Here is a 22851-nt window from a genome sequence, read left to right on the forward strand (position 1 = left end):
AGCAATTGCGAGTATGAAGGTTTCTTCAGAGAGATATAAAAGCGAATCGAGGATCGCCGTGGGGATACGTAAACAGAATGCAGATTCTCGCAGTTGTTTATTTATTCGCGAAGAAAAAGCCTGGAAGAAGCATCCACGCTATTATCAAATGGATCGCGGATAAGTTCCTGGCGAAAGTATGCGTGCAAGTTACATGGGCGTGAATTACATGTGCTAACAGCGTTCCCGGATTGTTAGATGGTCGTGGCTTAGTATGGAAACCAGAATTAAGACTCGGCGACTGTGTGCAAGATGTTATAAATGAAAAGCTTTATGTACGAAGTCTCGAAGTGCCATTAAATTAAACGGTACTTAGAAAGTTCTTACATAAAACCCTCTAACTGCCCCACCTCGATTAATAGACACGCATTAGGAACCGCCGTTTTCACAGGCTGGCCTCGTACATGAGGGGGGGGGGGGAATGCAGATCGTCCGCGTAGCAGCGGGTTCCGCTGCTAATCTTAGGACGCAAACTGCCGTACGCGAGTGTCATTCAGATCGATTCTGTTCATTAACTCGCGAGAGCGACGCGACGCGGTGAAAATCGCGGAACGCTTGATGATAATGAGTCTCGTTGATTAAAAGCCTCGCATTTTCGCGCCCATTCACGAATCACCGTGTCGCTAATGGGATTGGAAACAGTGACTGACGCCGAGTTGGGGTGTGGAATTGGTTTGGCCGTCCGTTTGCACGTTGGCCCACCCCTCTCACCCTCCGCACTCTCTCGCTCCGCCGTCGCCGTCCATCTCCGCGAAGCGTACGTTTTCAATTTCGTGCTTGAACCTTAATACCCCGAACAGTTCTTTCAAAAGCCATCCTTCGCGGCTAACGAAAGTGCTGATTCCACGCGCGTCAAGTTCGGCGCGAAATTTATTTCGCACAAATCCATCTGGTAAACCTTTTTAGCATACCCGCGAATTTCATGTTGCTGCAAATGGAAACTTAAGCCAGATTACTTCCCGCGTTTTTGCGGAGCTGCATGTCCGCTTATGAGTGTTACACGGCATTAATGATGGTGGAATGTAGAAGGGAGGATGCGGGAAATTGCGCGCTAGTAATATTTTCATAAAAATATATCGTACTAACAATAAGTAAAATAAATGTTTCACCATATCTGATAATAGTTACGAGAAATGCGCCGTGTTGATAATTCGATTCGACGTTGTGATTGACAAAAAAATCGATTCCTCGTTAGTTAAAAAATCTGACATTGAAATTAAAATTGGGAGTGGACTGAGAGACACCTTGTAAATCAATAATGTAACGCGTTCTGTATGCATGCGGTAAATATTATGTGCGTCATTGGGTACCACATTTCTGATAGCAAACGATAACGCTCAACTGTCGGCTGATACCGCGTGATATAATACGAATGCACGCTAGATTTAGCGGGTGATCAGTTTTTGCAAAAATGAGGAGCTAGCTAATGCATTACTTTCGGGTGTGATTGCGGAGATATGCGGAATCTATAATTTCCATGTACACGACGATCTGGCCGATATTAATATGCAATCAATGTGGACCCACGCATATTCTGCCGTCATGCCCTCATTACGTTAGTGACGATGTGCTATTCGCCGACTCATATTACGAAATAAACGAGCATGAAACGCTGTGATATGGAATATGGACCGCAAACAATATTTACATAATTGGAGTAATTTCGATTCGACAGTATTTATCGGAAATTGCGGTTATTAGAAAATTTCCAAGTAAAAATAAGATCCATAATTGTAATTTATAGACCTTACACACATATATTCGCGATTTATTTTGCACAAAAGTTCGTACATTTTACTACGATATGACGAAAGTCGAAATTTTGTCGACGTGCTGTTTAAAAATCTTATACGCGAAGCATGTAGATTCACGAAACGTTACAGCGAAATTTATATCAATTCTGCTTCCAAACAAAAAGCAGATTGCAAAAATACAATAAGTGCACCTTACTTGCCTCATGTTGGATTTAATCGAACATTATGCTTGGAATATGCTTTCAATACGATAAAATAATAATAAATACGGGGAAAGTTGAAGTTATAAGAAAATCTGGAATGGAATGCTCGCCGAGCTACAGCATACAATGCGGCCCGATATTGAAGTTTCAAGAAGCGTAGCAGCCGCTTCGAGCACTTCACATTTGGCAAAAGAGAGAGACTCAAGGAACAATACATGGCTCACTGTCAACAAAACGTCGTCCAGCATTCCCAGGACAATCTCTTCGCTCGCTGGTACCTTCGTCGTTCGCCCCGGCGTAAAATCGATCTCGTTAAAACTTTCCGAGGCGGACGCACCAGTTTCGAAAACTTTGGCGAGATGATGCGGGATAAGAAAGACGAAAGACGTGTCAGGATATATAGAGGAGGACAGTATACCGGTAAAGGGATATAAAATTAGGACCTCGCGACAGACTGATTTGTCCTGTATGAGCGAATTTTCGACTCGATTTTAGTTTAAGGGCAAAAACACGACAGCAGTTTCTGTCTCCTGTCTTCTGATGCGATCTCGTCTCTCCTGCTGCGCTAATCATTCACCAAGTTCGCCATGGCGGCTCCATTAACGTAATTGTCACGAGATTTCACCGTGGAAACCGGATATATCGCGATACAAGGAGCTATCCCGGTGAAAGCCCGGAATGCACACTAGATGTGAAACTTTGGGCATGCGAGCCGTATTGAAACGTTGTAACTCGTACGGCGTGTACGGCGGAGCTTGTAAGATGTAATTTCCTCTGGGATTCACTGGGCGAAACTTGGCGAAGTGCGGTTGGGTATGGGCGTTTTAAATCGTTGCACTGATTCGCGCAAATAATCATAATTCCACGCGCGGTCTCTGTGAATGAGATTTTATCATGACCCGTCACCTCACGTGTTGATCGCGCGATTGTCAGCCGAAGTGCTGATCCGCTGCCATTCTGAAAAATTATATGACGACTCGTCGCGAATAGCGCGCGACCATACCCGCTATAAAATCGGCCGGAACAAAAGGGCTCGAATGGAATTAATATCTGACGGCGCCCACTGAGCTGTAAAATCGAAACTCCGATTACCGGTGATCGTAACGCGAATTTCGGTTCGTTTATTGGAATCGCGCGGATGGACCGACGCGCTATCCCGTGCATCGAAAAATTCACCGAACTTCACGAGTGTAATTATCTTGACCAAATTATTCGCTCCATAATCCGATCTATGCACCATTTATACGAATGACGTGTCTACGAAGAACGAAAAATATATATATGTCGTTCCACGAGGTGTATTGAAAATAATGATCTAAATGATATAACTATAAGTCGCGAGATATTCATGCCGTCGCAGATGCATGAACAGAAGCAAAGATGATTTAGGAACGGTAATTGGCACGAAAGAGAGAGCGTGCGCGCGCGCTAGCAGGGAACGAATTTGATTTGCAAATTTGGGTAAATTCCCCACACTTTCTCGCGGAGTAGTCCCTCCTTGTTTCCCGTTAGTACTCGCGCGGCGATGTACGGCAGCGTCCTTCATTGCGCGCGCTTCGCCCTGCAGGACGCCCTATGGATCCCGCGGAGACACGCGGCCGAGAAAAGGCGCGCCGTCGCATGAATTTTAATTTCGCCCCGCCTCGTCGCCGACCGCGCGATGTACTCGGGACGACGTAACGAGCAGCTAAAGTTTTTCGAGGAAAAATTAAAAGTTTCACCGGCATTCACCGTCGCGTCGCTCCTGACCGCGCCGCCGCGACGCGCCTCGACGCGACGCCGCGCGACACAACGTTCCTCTTTCGTCGGCTGACAAGCTTCGCCCCTGCAGGTACGCGGGTATCTCACCGTACTTTAATATCTCGTAAGATAATTACGCCGACAGTGTCACCAACAGGGAGTGATTTTCGAGTGGATATAGAAAGCTGATTTATTGCTCGAAATGCGTTCCAGCAGTCACTTTAATACAATCATCGCGTAATTTACTTATGTATTTCAAAATGTATGAAGCAAACATTTATAAAATATGACTATTTGTTATTATTGTGCTTTGATTGTGCTTATTGTGCTTATTTTTTCATTTAGCTCAGCATATAGTTCATATATATTGTATAATAGTTCTTCAAACATCAGTTTTAAAAATTGAAATATAAAATCATTTTTCCAATCAAAATAGTCACATTTATAGTGCTAGAGATTCAAAATCCTATAAACAATTTAAAGTTACTATATTGAAAAATATATTAATCAAAAATAACGTCAAAAGTATATAACGTTCTTTCATTCTTAGAGTTTTTACTTTTTATCAGAATAATTTACTTGTAACAAGAAATCGATTTAAGTTCTTTAACAGTTTAATGATGAAATCGATATTACCCAGATTCCATCTTTTTTCGTATAGGTAATGAGAATGCCGGAGGATGTTTGTCGGCGGAGCACGCGTATCTCCATTCAGCGATGAAATTTTCAATTCGGCGCAAGAGCGTCAAGAGAAGCGGAGAAGCGGACGGCAAGACGGGGGAGCGAGAAAAGGAGAGGTAAGAGGAAAGGAAGGGGGGGAAGAAAAAGAGCACGCGACGTAAAAGACTTTTGATGTCGGACTCGCGCAATCTGGCCGCGTCTAGGAAGAGACGGAAGCGCGGTCGTTCGCTCGCTCGCGCGCGGGCGGAAGGAGGCGGACAGATTTGCAAGCCAGATTGAAATTTTGAAATTTAAATCTTGCCGGGACTTAAGCTTAAAAAATCCGCGGCCTCCCGCGGGAGGAGACGGTGGTGGCGGGAGAGAGGAGAACGGATGTAGGTATTCGAGTGCGCGGGTAAGGTCTTGCTAATTGTCGGATAATTTCGTCGGAGCCGGAGAAATTCAGAGAGATCAAACGGTGCTTGACACGGCGAGGCGCATTGCACGCGCAAACTCGGATGCTGGCAACTCGTTTTGCTCCAGATTTATATGCATCACAATGTATGAATCGTATTCCCCGACCTCGAGACGATGGATCGATTAGATACGGGAGGGAACATCGCACTTAATTTTCGTTGAAAATTCCTCGTTACATTTATTCGCGAATTCTTTGCATTCTATTCGAAATGACGGCCGGCAAATAATACAAGAGAAATTATACGAATATTTCGCGCGTGATTAACTGAATTAGTATCCCAACGAGTGAGGGATGATTAAAATATTGCGTACGGAAAATTTTATATATTATATGTTTAATTATTTATTTCATATGAATTTCAACCCCTTTCGATATTGTGACGAGGATGCGCGCCTATTCGCGACAAATAATGCCGCTTTCGTCCGTCTATATGATCTTTTGCCGCTCTCATTGCTAATGTTAACAAACCGTGCTATTTTCTCCCCGTTCGCCACCCCGCCCGAAAGTTTCACAGCCGCCGCCGTCAGTGTATTCGTGCGGTGGTAAAGTAACTCGTTACTTCACTTTGTTCTTTGAATTGGATAGTTTTCCATTAGCAATCATAACAACGTCCTTTGGCCCGTGCCTTGAGACTGATGGAGACGGCAAAGAGGGTGGCAACCGGCATAGCGGGGGTGAGTTTGTTTATTCAAGCCTTCGCGTTACCCTCTGAGCTACTGGCGGAGGAGGTTAGCCTTGTTTTCCGTCCACGTAGTTCGTGTTAATTTCCATTTTTATTACAAAGTGAATTGCATTTTCCTCCTCCTTCCTCGCCCTACCCCACCTGATTATTACCTCTTGTTACACAATGAAGAAAAAAATGGTGACTACAAACTAGTGTAACTTTGATAACTTACGTATCGAGAATACAGTTGGATGCGAGCGTGACACTTACCTGTAACAAAGAAAGAGCATATCGTTAATTTATTGAATGACATTAATTGGTGTTACATTATAGAGAGCCAAGAAAGATTTTGAGCAGCATGCTAAGTAGTATGTTGTATTATTTAGATAATAGTTATTACAGAACCAAAAAGTAGTTATAAGTTACAGTTCAAATTTATGTAACAATCAGTATTTTATATATTATTCCACACTTGCTGTTTTTAATAAAATTTCATAGAATCTGAAAGATCTAGACGATAATGAAAATTGTTCGTTTCTCGTTTTAGTATTTCAATTTATTTATTTTTTAGTACGTTAAATAAACTTATGAAAAAGAAGGTACATATAACGAACAGCAACTTCCAAACGCATTCAAGTTGACGGGAAGATTTATAAGTTTTGATGAACACTAAAATCCTCAAGATTCTTATCCGCAAGACGCCTTGGAGCAAAAGAATATAGGCCGTAAAGAGGAACCGTGAAATATCAATGCATGATAGTAGCTCGGCAACGCTTTCGCGAACGATACGACCGCGGAGAACAATCGAGCGTGAACAACGATATTAGCAATAAAGGCGTAAACACGATCGCGGGCGTCTTCCTCTCTTCGCCGATGTTTATGAGCGCCGCCGCGGTATCGAACTCTGAGTTCGATAATAAAAAGAATCTCCGTATAACGCGGAAAGTAGCGGATACTATTCGCGATTTCCAGCGGACTGGCGGATTCTAAGAGCGCATAAACCGAATCAATTCTACTTTAGGGTGCGGGTTATTTCTTGCTCCGCGTATTTACAAGTCCCCGAGAACGCTTCGCGCTCTAAAAAATATATCGTATCGGGTAAATCGCGAAGTACGTTGTCACCCCTTTTCCCGATTAAAGCTCTATTCGATTAGAACGCACGTGTACCGGATATAATGAGGATACCGGAGATACAGCGTTGCGAGCTCTCCGGTAAGCAGCACCTATAAAGGCACAAACATAACAGAGTATAATTCAGCTCGGTTCTAGTATCTATAGCGTCTGCACCATTCTCTAGCATTGCATCGTACAAGTCCTCTGTATCCTGTTGCAACGCACTAGCGTAATGCATTACATCTGATTAGCTTTGTGTAAGCTACGTTATCAGAGTTTGCCGTCTATAATTCTATATCTTCAAACATTTCAACACGTACAAATATAAAATCAACTTTCATCAAGCGTGTCTTAAAATATGTCATTAATATTTCTTTATTCATACATCTAAAAATGATAAAACAATAATTTCAAATTATGATTCAAATCATGAATGTTCCCGATCCGAATGAAGATAATCTGTAATGAATGGATTCCATTAAAAACCGTAATCAACGGAACGTTAAATTAAATAACGCCAGAGTGATACGTCTGTCGCAATTTATGTGTAAAGGAGTCTTTGTCAGCGTAACACCGACGAACATATTTCAACGAATGCGCATTTTATGGCTCGCCCTCTTTCTCCTCCATCCCGAAGAAACAACGGGAGCGAGCTTCATTTATCTTGCTCGGAATCGTGTTGCATCTCGACAAATGTAACACTGCTGAGAGAATGCACCGTTGGATAAACTTTCGAAGGTATAACACACCGCGCAGGGACAAACGCCGGGGGAGAGATGAAACACCGGATGGGGAGTTTTATGCGCGCGATCAAAAAAGGCTGCTGGCGACCGTCGAGGAAACCGAGGAAATTGAGGAAATCGAAAATTCACCGATGGCATTCGAAGGTTGCCGCTGCGGTATACATATAGAGATACCGCGACGGAGATGCGACGTGTAATTTCGCAGAGAATATATAAATCGGTATGAGCATATTACGCATCAATATGCGTGACTCTTCGCGGACGACGAAGACACATTAGCGAAATTGAAGAAATTGACGGCTCGATCCGTCGCGCGGGAAGAAAACTGCGAGAAATTTCCTAGTAAGAGAAGTAATCCTACGGTATGCGACAAGTAGCGCGAACTCTACCCTCGTACATGCGTAAAGGTGTGCGTGACATGCGTGTGTGTGTGCATCACGCCGCCTAGGTCTCCTTTGAACGTAAATCTTTCCTTTCCCCGTGTCAATCGAGAGAGGACCCCACGACGGAAATTACGGGACGCCGTTGCACGCGGCGCGCCAACTCGATAGGTATTTCCACGTCGGGGAAAAATACGTTACAAATCCAACTTTAACTTCCTCGGGATTCCGGTCACGTAGCCTCGTCCAAAGATATATATCGTATATCGCGCGCGGCGCGTCGGGTCCTTCTTCACATACCCCACTTTCCAACCTCATTCCACATTCTTCGGTACGCCCCCGAAGCTAATGTCACACGCTCCCTGAAAACTTATACGAGGCCCCACTCGCCCATGTTAAGCCGTATTTAATGAATTTACCGTCATCGACAAATATTTTTGCTAGAAATTGGATCGCGTCGCGATGCGCGGTATTTTAGAAAATAATTCGTCGCGTCTCGGTAAATAATATTACGGCGGAAATCTTACGAGGCAAAAAAAAAAGTAATTTTCTCACTATTTACGAATATCGTTGTAAGCATCAAAGAACGTGCGATATTGCAAAAAGAATCAGACAGATCGTATAACATAAACGTGACGTATATTCTCTACGTGGATTACGGTAACTCTGTGAGTAAAGTTTCACGGACCAACGGTGTCATCTTTCTGTTACTTTGTGCGCGATATCTGCGTGAGAAGTTTTATTTGTTGAAAATGACACAGCGCGACGCTTACTTTGGTAATAAATATACCTTTCGTTCGAAATGGCGCGACGGGAAGGTCTTTGAAATTTAATTCCCCTGTACATAAAGCTCACTGCTGCTGTAAATATGCGTAAATGTTGTATCGAGCATAAAATGGACAAACACGATTATCATTTCATTTCAAAATAAGAAATTTACCATTTAAGCACATATTTTCGTGCACATATATTATGTGATATATTCGATTATAGACCAAGGCCAAACGTATGTCAGCTGTTTACGTATAATTGTCAAGTCAGCGATATCTGTTGTCTGTCCTTCTTTATTTATTATGTAAAAGTCAAATCATAACGTGCGCGCAAAGAGGAGTCGTGCGGTGAAAGAAAAAGCAAAGCTGAAACCGACATACACTATACGAATTAGTTGTACGAATCTTGTTAAATGAGTCATTCGAGACTCTAATTTATATTATTAAAATTATATCATTAATAAATACTTCGACACTACAATATATATCGAGTTATAGGGAATTGAAATCTTTATGTATGTTGAAATTCTTTACGTTATGTATGTGACGAAAATTGTGTTAATTTGTTGTACAAACTTCGAATAGGTAGATGGCATAATTCATTAGCAGTAAACTTAGATGTAAGTAAGACTAATTGTCTTTTTGTAGTTGTAGATGATCGCGCAAATATTGAGTACAATTTGGAAATTATAATATATATTGAGAAGGAATTATATTTTTAAGTAATGGACGGACATACTTGACTAAAATCGGTGTTATGGAGATGTGAATTGATTTTAGATAATCTTTTTATGATCAAATAGATATAATTCATATTATATTTTTTCCAATTTTTAATACCTTCCAAAACAGTATGCTTTCAAAATGTGTTAATTTGTCAAGAAAGAAATGGTTTTATACTAGAAACTATGGCACTCGTATTCGAGAAACTTAATAGGTACGTGAATATGCACGAGAGGGATTCTGGTACCCATGAAATTCGTTATTAATATATTCAAAACAGATATTGAACAAACGAATTCTACGGAATTCTATGCAAATGTATTCCAGACGGCGACTTGTAAATTTTTCATTTGCAGAAGAACCGCGATAGATGACCTAGATATTCGCATTGCCTACTTTTTGCTCTATTCTGACCTCGTTTATCCATTCGATGCTTGTCTTCATTAAGCATCTTCCATGAAAGTTACATTTTAACTGATTTTACATCTTACGTGAGTTTAAAATATATTATATATACATGATGTATATTAATGTCTAACTAGTTATACACATTGTAAAATTGTGCTACTTTTGCGTAGACGTAATACACCGAGCGTATGCCAATAGCCTGCTTATAGTTAGAGAAACAGCATTCCGCGAATTGCAAGTGAGTACAAGGTTCTACTTCCATCGACGTTCTAATAAATAAATAAAAAGTTTCAAATAGAAGTTTTTCGATAAACATCTTGTTCGCAAAAATAAACTTTGTAAAGCGAGAGCCGAGGGAGAAATTCGAGAAGGTAAACGTAACTGGTCCCGTTTCTCTAAACTCCCTTTATTACTACTGGTATCATATTTCCGAAGTAGTCGCGACTTTGCGCGTCCACGTGCCCCTTTTATTTTTATTGGCTAGATAGAATCAGTCAATTAGGATAATGACCCAACCCGCAACCCTGTCCCGCCGTTCACCACGAAATTCCAAAGGCGCGTATCTCGTAAAATGTCGCCGCGGCTGCATCTTCGCGAATCCCACCTCCCCCGTAACGTACCCTGTTCATCCGTTAACGTAACCGGCGACGCGATATCATCTGTTTAGACAGTCACGCAGTAATGTATCCTTAAGCTCGCGATTACCGGCTTCGGGAGTCTCGTTCACGGCGGCGGCAACAGGTTACCAGCACGCGCCACTCGCCGACTTGTCGAGTCGAGTCGACCACGGCCGCATCGCGCCCTGTGTGCGTGTGCTGCGCGCTCGATCGTCGCGTGTCCCTCTTTCACTCGTTCTCACCCCTCTCCCCCTCTCTCTCTCGCACATTCTCTCTCTCTCTCTCTCTCTCTCTCTCTCTCTCTCTCTCTCTCTCTCTCGTTCTCTCACTCTTTCTCACTGCCACACTGACCACCCGCAACCTCATCCCTCACGGCGTCGCACTGTCGTATGTATTATCGCGCGCATAAGGTATCTTGATAATATCATCTAACCTATGATCCATAGACCGTTCTCCGAATAGAGCGTGGCGCCAAAACTCGGCTGCGTTGCTGCGAATCAGCGTCTGAATGAGTGGATGCTGCGCCGCCCGAAGCGTCCCGCTCCCGCGTCGCACCCCCGCCGTCACAGGCACGTGTGTGCCAGTGACCACTTAGGCTGCTTTCCTAAGTGTTATCAATGAGCGTCCGCGCACTTGCGCGCGTGCCGTACGCATACGCGTAACCGCGTATGGTCCGCCCGCCGCTGCACGTATGGTCCGTCCGGTTTTGTTTTCGGGTCTCGGGATGTGTGGACAAACGCGCGCTGCGCAACCCCGGCGAGCGCGATTTACCTTCCGCCCGTACCTTGGACCTTTCAATCTAGCCCCCCTCCCTCCCCTTTGCACGTTGTCGATTTTTTCTGTCTCTGTCTCTGTCTCTGTGGTAACCCGCACGGTATTGTCAGTCACCGTGACGAAGAGATGTACGAGGTGATTAACCAGACGGAACCCTTAGGGGTTGTGCACGCGTTCGAAGCCACGCGAGATTGGGCCTCGCCGATGAATTACGGTACGAGGGACGCGTGATAAGGCTTCTCTCACGCTCGCAGGCTTTAGAAACGCGATTCAGAGAAACACACGCTGCGCGCGGCGTGGCGTGGCGTGGCGGCGAGTCGGATGGCTGACTGGCGGAGAGCCGACAACTCTCGGTTGGTCTCGGCTCTCGGTCGTGGCCGTGGGGATCGCTGCTGGCTGGTAACGCGCGCGGGAGGGTGCTCGACGCGGAGGAAGAGGGTAAGGGGTTCTAGAGGGGTGTTGGTGGATCTGGAAACCCGGTGGTAGGGTAGTGGCGGCGATGGTGAACGGGGGGATTTCGTACGACTGTTGAGAGAGGGAGAGAGGGGGGCGAGAGACTACTAGGGGGACGGAGACGGCAGGACGAAAGGGAAAGAGACAACGCTGGCGAACGGGAGAAGGGAAGAGAACGCGGGGCTGGTTACCGCGTGGGGTTGCGGGAGAGACGTCGCCTCGTGGTGGAGATACGCGCGCGAGGAGGACAGCGCAGCCGAGGTGGTTGCGAAAGGGGGTTGCCCACCCGACGTGTAGCGAAGTAGCAACAGGCGGCAGCCGTCCTCTCTCTTCTTCGCGAGTGTGCCGGCGAGAGCTTGTGCACCACGTTCCTCGTCGGCGGCTGGCGCCGTTGCCGTCGACGCTCTGACGTCACGGCGTCGTGACGTAGGCGTGGTCACGGATGCGCACTAACACCTCGCCTGTCACCGTTGTCATAGTGACTGCTTCGCCGATGCCCGCGTTTCGCTGCCGCCCTTGCGTCACCCCGCGCCTCGTGTTCGCCCCACTCTCCTCGTGCGCCGAGCAACCATCCACCCCCGTTCTCGCACAACCCCTCTTGCTCTCTCGGTGCGCGTCCTCGTTCTCCCCGCGCGAGTGGCGCTCTTCGCCTACGTCCGATATACGCCGACGGCGTATACAGGCTGTGAGGGCGAGAGAGAGTGAGCGAGCGAGTGAGCGAGGACGAGCGAAACAGAGAGAATCGTGAAGGGCGGAAAGGCGAGAGAAAGAGAGAAAGAGAGAAAAAGACAGCGCGGGGTGAAAGGCAGAGGGAAAGTGAGCGCGCGAGCGTGTACGCGCGCGTGTGGTGTGTATACGTGCGTTGTCACGGTAACCGTGCCTCAAAACAAGCCTGCGCGTTTTTCAATTCGAATGCACTCCCTGGGAAGAGATGAGGTTATAATGAAGTCCCTGCCTCCCCCTCCTGTTCACCCTCCGCTCGTCCGCTCGCCTACTCGCCCGCTTCGCTCGTCCGCTACTTGCCTCGTCGTTGCGTAACGCACGCCGTATCTCACCGTGCCCCCGTCAACCAGTATCCATCATTGAAAAAAAAAGAGGGAGAACGAAAGTGGATGAAGAGATATTATATACAACCCTTATCGATAACGTAAATTCTTCCGCGGCGATTACAATGGAGATTACTACTTTGATCTCTTCGATGGTGACGGATTCAGATCCATCATCCATTCTTTTTTACTCCGAAAGAGATCGACGGCTGATTAAAACTGTACAATTCGGTTCGCGATCAATTTCGCATTCCTAGAGAAATCAAACCGAAACAAGCTGCACTATCAGTCGTGGTAGTTATCGCTGGATCGCGTATTGATTGCGGCAATTTTGTACGCTGCGATGGTTATTATGCGTTGGGAAACGCAGCACATCACGGCTCACGCATTATGAACATCGACACGATCAAGTTCCGAGTAAAGCGTCTGTCCTATGGCTTGATCCGAACTCAACCATTAGGCATGCCGCGGCGTTATATGTATCTGGGACTAATGAGATTTCCATGTACGGTGGATGAATTGCTTTGGATGCATTCGCATACAGGATGGACCATTTCTGTATGTCGATAACATACGGCTCTTCTCCACCCACGAGGGTTTAGAGACTGAGAGAGTAGAGACATACCTTATTAATGGACTTATCATTCTGGCAACTGCGCGATGCGTTGTAAAGTTACGCATGCTAATTATTCCAAGTAGGTAGGCTTTAAGCCGAAGAGAAATTGCGTTTTTAATATTTTATAAAAGCGGTTTACATATAGACGATTTGTTCTGCTTTAGCAAATGTCGTTGCTAGAATGAAGAAATACTTAGGCACTTTGTGGGCATAGTCACGATATTGATCTCCTGGTTAATTACGATATTCTCTTCTTCAAAGAAAATTCCTCCCGCAAATGGAAAAAACGAAGCAATTTACGACGATAAAGAAACAGAAAGGTTACAGAATCGATTTCTCCTTCTTCTTGGGGGAGGGGGGAGGGGGGGGGGTGAAATTCTACCTCCGGCATAAATAGGTTCTTAATTATCTTTAATTCGCACCAAATCGAGCTTGCAGGCGTGACGAGCAGCGCGACGCACGGTGTCATTAACGAAATAATGGGAATTAATTTTGATTAGTGCTTCGTTTCGGCGAATCAATCGCGCTCTCGGGAAAGCGATTCAATTCCGCCATTATGGATTCCAATGAACAGGCCGCGCACATGCAATAATTTAATTCCGAAACCCAGCCTTTGTGACAGAATCCGCACGCGTATTCGAAATCAACGCTTCCCAGAGAGATACAAGCGCGTGCGGGATTTTCTGTAGCTTCGCAACAATCGTACTCGTATTGGATTAGGAATCATCTCTTAATATGTTAAATACAACGAAAGTAAGACACGTGAACAATTAGAAAAACAATTAAAATGAAATTCCGCGAGTTTACCGTTCAGTGCGATTTCTAATAAAATTATTAGAGAAATTAGTACTAAACGTACCTTTTCCCACGTAAACGAGATTATACATGTTTTTCTAAATCAGTTAACGTGTTACTATAACGATATCGAACAGACTCGATTGGGAGATAGTATTATATTTAACGATATAATTCAAGGACGAAATAGAAATAATTTGATGAATTGTTAAGCAAGGAAACAGAATATGTAAATAATTACACCGTCTATTAAGCATATTACTACAAGCATTCCATGAATAGAATCATCATTGCGAAATCGAAATAAATTTGATAAAAAAATACTACGCAATAAAAAAATATTTATATAAATATTATATAATAAATGTTACTATGCGTTATAGCATACCTGATGCATGTTTAAATTAAACATTTAATTGCTTCTTTTGAAGTCGCTTTTGATCCTCTCGCATTTTACGCTGGCGAAATTATCTCTCGAAAGTATTAGAATACATCCCACTCGCGCCGCTCGGTCGAGTGAGTATTTCCTGCGTTAATAGGATCCCATGGCAACAGAGATGAGTATTCCTCGGTATGCTTCCTAGCCCTCCCTTCGCCACCCTTCGAGCCCCCTTGCTTCTCTTACCCTCGACCTAATTATGTTTATGCCACGTGACCTCCTTCTCTCTGAGGGACGATAGGCGGGACATACCTCGTCGGGCTCGCGCGTCCACAAATTACGTTACAAAGGAACCCTAATTAGTTGCATAATTGTAACATTAGTCGAGCAAGCTCGCAGTAAAAATGTCTATTAAATTAAGGACTCTAAGATGCGGCTTGTGCGCTAGCTCTCGTCGTAAAGCGAGTCTGGCTGCATATCTTGTTCCACTTCGCTATGTTATCAACGGAATTCTAGAATATGATCCGATCGCATCCAGTAATCAGAGAAAGAGCATATATCGTCAAACTACACCCCAAAACACACAACATCTTTAGAAAATACCTTCCGTTTAAAAATTCTATAAAATATAAATTCTTTTAAAATATAAAATAGAAGAGGTGCTAGTACTAAAGACGCTTCTTTTTACTTATACATTGGATCTCTTTTATATCGATTTTCACCAAAAAAATTAGAATTTGTCTGAATTTTACTGCTTTATACTAGCAAAAACTATATATAAGAATTGTTCTGCATAAAGAAAATATTATACATAAAAAAATATTTAGTTAATGATTTAAAATGATTAAATCCGAGATGTAACGTTGAAAAATTCGTTTACAAAGACTATGTCTATTCTAATCTGTCTGAGATGCAAGGATAAAAAAGGAAGAAGGAGAAAGAGGGAAAGAGAGATAGCAATTACGATGCAACGATTGTCGGCGTACTCGGTCGTGTACATCTGCACGTAATACGAATACGGAACAGACCCGTCTCGCGGACTCTTCGCGGAATAGAGCCCTCGTACTTCTCAAAGCGGTTTCATAACGCAGAAAAAGCGGGAAAATACACGATTGCGCGTACATGAAATTGAGTTTAAAAATGTTTGATGTTGATTGTAGGTAATTCAATCAGAGTGTAGCGAGTAATGAGACGGAAGCGGGGCTAAAATCCAGCTCGCTCGGGCAAACGTTCGCTCTCGCCCACCCGCCGTCCTTCGCCTCTCTCTCTCTCTCTCTCCACCGCGCTCTTCAATCCAGCCATCTCGACCACCCTTCTGCGCTCTTACCGCGTTTCCATCTCCCCCTCGATTCCCGACTTTCCACTCTCAAGTTCGTTCCGTGAATATGAATTAAGTTGATACGATTTGGAGCACGCGGATGCAAGAGTAGGTAAGCAAGAACCATTATATCAAGGCAAATTGTCCAGCGGCGGTTTGTCTGAAATGGATCAGAGTGCAGCGTACCGGAAAGAAGGGGCGTGCGGCTTTATTCTGAGGCTACCGAGTGGCCTATCCCCATCGGTGATTGCCATCCATACAAAACAGTCGTGCGACACGAGCGCTTTCTACTTACTTTCGCGGAGCGATCAGATCTCTGTTCTTTCTTTTTCCGACTGAGTGATATCCGGGACGATTGATACGAAGATTGATTTGTCTCGGCGGCGCATGCGGCGATTTATGAGCGATTTTTATCGTATAGAGAGCTGAACGAGAGCGTTTTTCTAGGCTTTCCGCATATTCGGTATCTAGTTAAAAACATTTCGTGCGCTAGGTGTGAAATAATTTTCATGTTCTCGCGAGCGTGGTACTTCGGCGAGCTGGTTGCGAAGAGAACGGGGGAGTGAAAGAACCCAGAAAAAAAAATATCATCGACGAGAGCCGACGTTTCTAGCAGTTTTTGTCGTGTCACCAAGCATTGTTTTTCGTAACTGAAACTCCGTCGTGGCGGTAACTACGCCATGGCAGTGTAGACAGCCTCGTATCCCCGATAAGTATGAGAGAGAGGGAGGGGGAGAGAGAGAGAGAGAGAGAGAGAGAGAGAGAGAGAGAGAGAGAGAGAGAGAGAGAGAGAGAGAGAGAGAGAGAGAGAGAGAGAGAGACACGCGCGATGTCGCGGAATGACGGTGGAAGCTGCTGGGAAATACCCGAGCAATCCTCGCGCAGTTTCGCGGTAACGTCGTAACATTGTTTCATATGGGCGCATTGTTTACGACTCCATACGCGAAGCAATAAAGGGGTAGTCCCCCTTCCGATACGCAGATATATCCGCCTCGCCATTTAGAATCTACTGGACTCGTTCGTGCGCGACACGGTTACAACTGTGCCGGCGCGACTACCACCACAATCACCTCTCGCTCCGATTTACTCTATCTATTTTCCTCTCTCTGAATCTCTCTCTCTCTCTCTCTCTCTCTCTCTCTCCCGAGTGCAGGCCAAGCGTGGACATGATGTAGAAGCGAGATACCAGACGAAGCTGAATCGCTTTCGGTTTTCACGGTGCGAAGTTTTACGAATCCGAAGACAACGTGCGTTTCATGATCCGCCGCGCATTCGCACCCGTGCGGCGATACACGTGGAACGATCTATCTTCGTTTCGTCTGAATTTACGCGGACTGGATTTATTACGCCGTTCGCAAAAGTAACATTCATGCTCACGGGCAAACGCCGTCTATTAATGTTAATCGAGCGCGGGCGCCCGAAGACGTTAGACGGGGTGTCCCTATTCGAAATCCTATTAACGCCGACGATTGTCGCAATGACATTTTTGATGAGGGTGACGTGCCGCGGCTCTTCGCGAACGCGAAATTCGACATGGCAAGAATGAATCCCAACGTATAGCGTGTCGAACGCCCCGATATCGAGTGTCAGCTTCGCCGACGCGGAAGGAACTGTAGCGTCATCGTCGAAAATTAATGAACCCTTCCGTCGTGCCGTGGGATGTCGAACGGGCGCGTTGCGAGAATGGCGGCATTCCGCTCCTGATGACTGACGGACGTGCAATCACAGGAATGACAGCTGACTCGCACGCCCGCTCTCGGATATTCCCGCATTTTTCTCACCAGGAATTTCAATTTTTTTCGGATCGCGTCGAGCCGATTTTGGGAATCGCGGCATCGGTTCTCGTTCCGCGGGAAAGAGATGCGGTATCTCCGAGATTTTCAACATCCTGCGCACGATCGGGTTACTGGGCGGCGCGCAGTTTCTTCCAACAGGTCGTTTACGATCCATTCGACTTTCTTTATGCGCGTTTGGCACCTTTTAACTCATCTCTTTAACAACTGTCTACAACTGTCGGTTGCCTATTCCAGCCGTTTCTTATTCCTTTCTCATCTCTCTCTTCTTCCTCTTTCCTTCCTTCTCCATGACCGCTTTCATCTCCTCCCGCCATCGCTGAGTTGTCACCGGCACCGGATATAGCACAATTGGGAATACGTATCTGCATCGGGAAGTCGTCCGCACGCCGGGTTATACGATCGTCTCGAATTTCAATTTTTAGGTGGACAGAATGTCTCCGTTATTGGCAGTCAAGACGCTCCGCGACTGATCATCGACGTCCCGGGAGATCGTACGGGAGGCTTTTGTGCAGCTGGTCGCGCTGTAAACTCACGAGCGACTCGTAAATGTAATCGATCGTGCGGGTTGCGCCGATCGCGGTATAAAAATTGAAGAATTTTACAAGTTTAAGGGACAGTTACGAGCGGATGGATAATCGGATAATATACATTCGCCCGGGAAGCGTTACTGCGCTCGTTGCCGTGCTCGTTTCATCGTATCGACGACGGCGCAGCGTGACACCATGATTAAAATTTATCTTTACCGGGAAAAATTTATCAGGAAATTGAAACGATCCGAAGATATAACGACCCGTGCCCTTATCGCTACCCTGTGCTTGACCTTGGAACGTAGAGATCCTTTCGTAATTTACCGGGATATTAGTCCTTGAATCGAAGTTCAGTTTCTCGACGACTTTTCAATCGAGGATAACTGTCATAAAGCTGAATCTTATCGTGTGTTCCGCGACTCACGCAAACGATCACGGAGAATCGTTTGAAACAAGAGTATTTTTTCTTAAATCGTTATCGTGGCTTCGAATCGTTCTTTTGCCTGGTCACGAAACCGGGCGGAAGTGGAAGAGCAGCCCGAGCAGCGGAGAGAAGAGGGAATGAGAGGCCCGGTCGTTATTCCGGTACGGTTGAACTTAATTCTGTAACTCGATCGGCCACACCGGATGAAATGTACCGCCGGTTCTTCCCGGTAAACCCCATTACCTCCTCGAACGACCGCGGATGCTCGTCAGGGCTGAGTTACGAGAGACAAGATCCAGGTAGAGAGGAGAGGAGAAGAGAGAGAACGGGTATACAAGCGGGATGAGCGGAAAGAGAGGAGAGCGCAAAGAAACACAGGAACGATAGAGGGTGCCGAGTACCGAGCCCGAGGGTGAGGGGAACTGGTTACCTTGAAACAGACCTGTTCTGTGGAAGGAATGGCACGGACCGCGGAAAATGAAATCCCCTTCGGTCTCTGCCCGGCGTAAAGGGAGAGGCTTGCCTCGTCTATGGCACGACATCGGCATCGGATTAGCGTAAAATCGAAGGGCGCTGACTTGGTCGCTCGTAAATTGGCTACAAAGTTTGGAGAGAGTGGAAGAGAGAGAGCGGGACAGAGCTAGAGAGAAAAAGAGAGAGAGAGAGGGGGAGAAGGTACAGTGGCAGTAGCGCGCGGTAGCGGCGGTGCCGGGGCGGTGAGGCACAAAGGGAATCGATTCTGTGTGAATCGCGATCCGCGCGCCCACCAGCCGCTTTCTCCTTTCTTTTTCCTCCCTTCCTCTTTTCTACCCTTTGCTACCGCGCGCCATTTTGTCTTCCCGAATCTGTGACCATCAGCATGCAAAGTGGATAAAGTTTCTAGACTACACTTTCCGTAGCCCCTTTCTTTACTCGCTTCCGATTCCTATACCCGGGCGCCTCGCCCTTCACCATCCTCAGACCTCGCCGCCCCGTCCTGTATCGCGCCGACCGTATCCCAGATTGTGTGTTTCTCCGCACCTACGAATATCTGTACCGCGCGCAGTATCCTCCATCCGCGTTTCCGCCCACTCTTTCTCTTTACATTCTTTGTTCCTTTTTTTTCAGAGGAAAGGTCCTGCTTTCTCTTCTATCCTATACTCCCACTCGTGGGGCGATCTTTTCGAATCTGGCGATTTTACGGCGCACCAATGCGCCGTACCAGCTATTCTGAATATATAGATCTTCCTGCGATCATCTCGAGTCGAAGCTTATTCTTAGGGATGTAAAATTTCCTACATACAAAGTAAGATTCCGGGAAATATAAAAATGGGCATCCCGTATCCAATTTGGAAACATACTTTAGGAAGACAGTGGAAATACCCGATATCTGTGAGTTCATCTTATTTTCTATTAAATTGTACTTTTTGATTGCCATGTCGATCTATTTGTTAATTGCGTCCTATAAATATATGCTAGTGCCTTTTTTATTAAATTGGGAATAAATAGCGTTAGTATTATTTTCTGGCTCTTTCTTATTGATAGTTTATTAGAATTATTATTAGTTAATATAGAAATTTATTAAACTGATTAAACTGACTTATAATATATCGTTGCTTACAATTAGTATAATATTGAAAAACAATCAAATCGTAAGAGATGGTACGTATTGCGGGACATTTTTTTCCCGAACACTTTAAGATGTATGGCCACGTATTTCCAGTCATGGTCTCTAACTGGGCAGTTAAACGGCGAATTTACTTCAAGCCACTGGCTCGATGATACTTGAAATTTACTATACGGCGCAAGTGCCAAAGGCGTGATGACGCTACGCTTTGAAAGACCTTTTACGTCATATTGGAAACGGTGCAAAGTTTCCAGGCTCACGCGTTACCCGAAATGCTTTTCCGGATCATTTAATCTTAACTACGGAAAGTGTACTTGGGAAGATGTCATACCATCCGGATCACGACGACAGAATGCTCGGTAGTTTCACAGTTTTTCACGTCGTATATATCGGTTTTATACACTCCGTTGAAAACGCTAATCAATCAATAGAAATATTGTCGCGCGCGCATCGACTTGATTAGACATGCTAAAAGTTTCATCAACATAGATTAATGTGTTTATACGTTTACCTCGCATGTGTAATATACGTACGACATTAGATAACGGTAGCGTGTCGACTCCAATTTTCGTTGGTAATAATACTGGTAATAGTGTCGATATATTAAGTCCGTCTTCTCTTTTGTTCGCAAGAGATCCGGTACGCGGATGCTTATGAGAATGAGATGCATGGACACGCCGACATTACTTATGTAATGTCACGGGGAGGAGAGCGTTCTCCTCGAAATAAAGCTTGCGACGCACCCGATCTGCCCTTGTTTTTCGGCGACCTCGGCTGGCGGCATTAATCCAGGCCCCGTTTATCACGTCGCATTATTTACCCGCGACAAGTAAGAATGTAACGTGCTTCTGACCGACACCGCGAATATTTTAAAGGTTCGACTCATATACATCATCTGGGCTTCCCGCACGGAAGCGCACGGATATCACTTTTCCGCAGCGCAGCGCAAACGTATACATGAGCATAGCATAGTTTCGATCGATCTTCTTAAAAGAAAGAGATAGGGGAGGGGGGCAAGGGACGGTAGACTGTAAAGGGACGAACGATTACGAACTAAACTTTCGGGATCTCGGGATAGTCTAAAACGATACGGAATTTATCCACCGAGCAATCTTTCATCACGTATCGGACCGAACGAGTGCGGGAGCGCCGGTGGGAACAAGAAAGAGTATAGGAAAAGATTGAAGTCGTCGAGAGAGTGAGAGAGAGAGAGAGAGGGGGGAGGGCAGGGATGTGGACGAAGGTCGTATTCCACTATATCACGGTACCCAGATCCCAGTTGGTACCTCGAGACACGTTATTCAATTACGGGCTAAGAGGCCGATGGAAGGTAACTCCGTTCATCCCCTTCTGCTCCGCGACGTTCACGACGACGCTCGAAGCCCCTCTCCCATCGTCAGAATGGAATCATGGAAAGACAAAAAGTGCCGAGCGAATGTTTCATTTCTTTCTTTTCCTTCGAGATTCCAGGCGGATGAGGCGGATCACTCTGGCCATGTGGCGGAGAGTGGCCGAGAGGTTTCGGGATAGGGGTCGAAGACGAAAGCGCGCAGGTGGGCGCTGAAGTTAGGCCGCCCGGATAAGGGTTCGATATATTGAATTATAAGCTGCGTAGCGCTGATTGAGAGCGACTTTGGAGCGTAGATTACGCGCGAACTACAGCTAAGAGGATCACGCGCCTTGACGCACTATGCCGTGCTTGGTACTCCCGGAATTTCTGGTGGGAAGACCAAAGAATTTCGATCCCTGTCGACGCTCGGGAAAGCCTATGTGGCGACTATGTGAGAAGACGAGAGTTGTGTAATGTGCCGGTTAACGGTTAGTTAGGTGGAAACCTCGAATTTCGGTATTACCGCGGATTACGAGTTAATATTGGATACATTGATGTACAAATTCGGCAAATATTTGCGAGGATTTTCATTGGAATTATCAATTTTAATAAACGCGGGGGGTAAGGAGAAAATTCAATATTCAACGCAACTCAGCGCAAATACGTGTAAATATTTCACAGGGACATTTACATTGCCTCGATCATATACGCGCAAATTTGGCACAATGCACTTCCGTATAGTCAGAGCAAACGCGCCCCGCGCATAACAGAAATATTTTGAACATAGCCTCAATTAAACAAAGTATTCGCGCAAGGCCGAGAATTTTTAACTCCAACGTATATCCGTAATCGCCAAAATTTTATTCCTGTTCTCTCATTCGTCCGTTAAAATTGGCTTATAGGGCTATGAGGTTCAAAGTGAATATTTCCAATAAAAGTACGGCCGACTCTCTCCCATCGTTCGTTTATAAAATGTATCTTCGAAAGAAGCGAAGTGGAATGTAATTTAAACCTGCCAGGCGAGAGGAGCGCGTGCCTAGGCTCGTGCCGTGCCGTGTCGGTTTGGGGATGCAATCATTTTTTTAAACTATTCTTTTCAGCGAGTACTAGATATAATTAACGTCGATTGGGTTATTCATCCCCGTTTTACAAATGCGCCGATGATTAAAGCAATATTGATAGGTACGGTCGAAATACCGATGTTAACGCAAAATATTGCCAATTATCTTTACGCTTCGCATGTAACGATTAAAAGTCAATAAAATCTTGTTTGTCGGAACGGCATTTTCCAACGAAAATTTAATTGTGCTTAATAGCCAATTCCGCAGCCGTACAGCCGATACTCTTTCATTTTTTTTTTTTTTTTTTTACGTACCGCGGTGTATTTCCTAGTCCGTGAAGTAACATAAAGGGATTAGCGCTCCGTTCGTTGATCGAGAGGTAAATAGGATCTTTGTCATCTTCCCCGAAGTACTCCGCAAGTCATTACCGAGGG

The 22851-nt window shown here is 45.3% G+C and overlaps 2 protein-coding genes across 10 annotated transcripts in view; both read right to left on the minus strand.

Moving 5' to 3' along the window:
* Bru3 (bruno 3) overlaps positions 1-11405 on the minus strand; it is a 268358-nt gene extending 256953 nt beyond the window's left edge. For 2 of the 3 annotated variants that reach the window (XM_071708619.1, XM_071708560.1), the window contains exon 1: positions 10726-11405. The gene's annotated coding sequence lies outside the window, so the exon portion shown is untranslated. The remainder of the gene's footprint in view (positions 1-10725) is intronic. The other variant, XM_071708590.1, reaches the window with a different exon arrangement.
* LOC139773910 (uncharacterized) overlaps positions 1-22851 on the minus strand; it is a 394169-nt gene that overhangs the window by 16261 nt on the left and 355057 nt on the right. For 2 of the 7 annotated variants that reach the window (XR_011718454.1, XM_071708736.1), the window contains one exon: positions 5355-5808. The exons of the other annotated variants lie outside the window; for them this stretch is intronic. Coding sequence is in view for 1 of the 2 variants with exons in the window: in XM_071708736.1 (XP_071564837.1) it covers positions 5741-5808 (68 nt within the window). In the remaining variant the exon portion in view is untranslated. Of the gene's footprint in view, positions 1-5354; positions 5809-22851 lie in introns of those variants that run through there. 7 annotated transcript variants of the gene reach the window in all.

Source organism: Temnothorax nylanderi, unplaced genomic scaffold (assembly GCF_030848795.1).
Source record: "Temnothorax nylanderi isolate EJ_2023f unplaced genomic scaffold, tnyl_v1.0 TNYL_tig0004_pilon, whole genome shotgun sequence".
Lineage (NCBI taxonomy): Eukaryota > Metazoa > Arthropoda > Insecta > Hymenoptera > Formicidae > Temnothorax > Temnothorax nylanderi.